Here is a 699-nt window from a genome sequence, read left to right as displayed (position 1 = left end):
GAGAGAGAGAGACAAATTAACAAATAAATAGTCCTATTTTTTTAGTTTAGAAAGTATAATGCACAGAAATATATGATTTCTCAATTACCATAATGGCATATAAATCCATGTGCATAATTAATTATATAAAATGATAAATTACTGAGCAAATTAGAAAAATGCTTTTTAATATAGTTTTTGATGAAGTATAGCGTGTCATACTGCTTGACAAGTTCCCAAATGCTCAAAAACATTCAAGTCAAAAACTACTTGCACAAGAACAAACTGAAGTTCTTATGGCCTTCAAGGGATGCAGATGTGATGTGCAAGTATTAACAATCAATAAACTGTTATCTCAACTATTTAGGACTTTATCCATAACAGGGCAAAGCTGTTATCAAGTCTTGAGGGAAAAAAAATAAAATAAAAAATCCTTTATAGCCCCTGCTTATATACACACTGCAATAAAATGCCATCTCTAACACATACCTGAATATTCCTGCATTCTCTTCACTTCTGCAAAACATTGAAATAAGATCATTGTTATTGAAAAGATTAAGTTTAAAAATGCATTTCGTAATTCTAGATCCATAGTTATATAATGAATCATAGTAAGATGAACACTTGCCAACAGAAGTCTTACTTGGGTGTGACTTCACAGGTGATTGGTTAGCGGACACAGAGAGGCCTAGAGCAGAAAGAAACTATGTCAACCGAAAG

General features: G+C 31.9%; 1 protein-coding gene across 1 annotated transcript in view; it reads right to left on the bottom strand.

Moving 5' to 3' along the window:
- The window catches only part of LOC107579028 (erythroid membrane-associated protein-like), a 3823-nt gene extending 3151 nt beyond the window's left edge, over positions 1-672 (bottom strand). Inside the window, exons 1-2 of the mRNA XM_016264916.1 lie at positions 608-672; positions 469-495 (exon numbers count right to left, since the gene is read on the bottom strand). Of these exons, the coding sequence (XP_016120402.1) occupies positions 469-484 (16 nt within the window). The 5' untranslated portion in view covers positions 485-495; positions 608-672. The remainder of the gene's footprint in view (positions 1-468; positions 496-607) is intronic.
- Positions 673-699: the final 27 nt, after the last annotated feature.

This window comes from Sinocyclocheilus grahami, unplaced genomic scaffold (assembly GCF_001515645.1).
Source record: "Sinocyclocheilus grahami isolate Dianchi unplaced genomic scaffold, SAMN03320097.WGS_v1.1 scaffold13611.1, whole genome shotgun sequence".
In the NCBI taxonomy this organism is placed as follows: domain Eukaryota; kingdom Metazoa; phylum Chordata; class Actinopteri; order Cypriniformes; family Cyprinidae; genus Sinocyclocheilus; species Sinocyclocheilus grahami.
The sequence above is the reverse complement of the archived record's forward strand: the minus strand, read 5'-3'. Positions and strand labels throughout refer to the sequence as shown.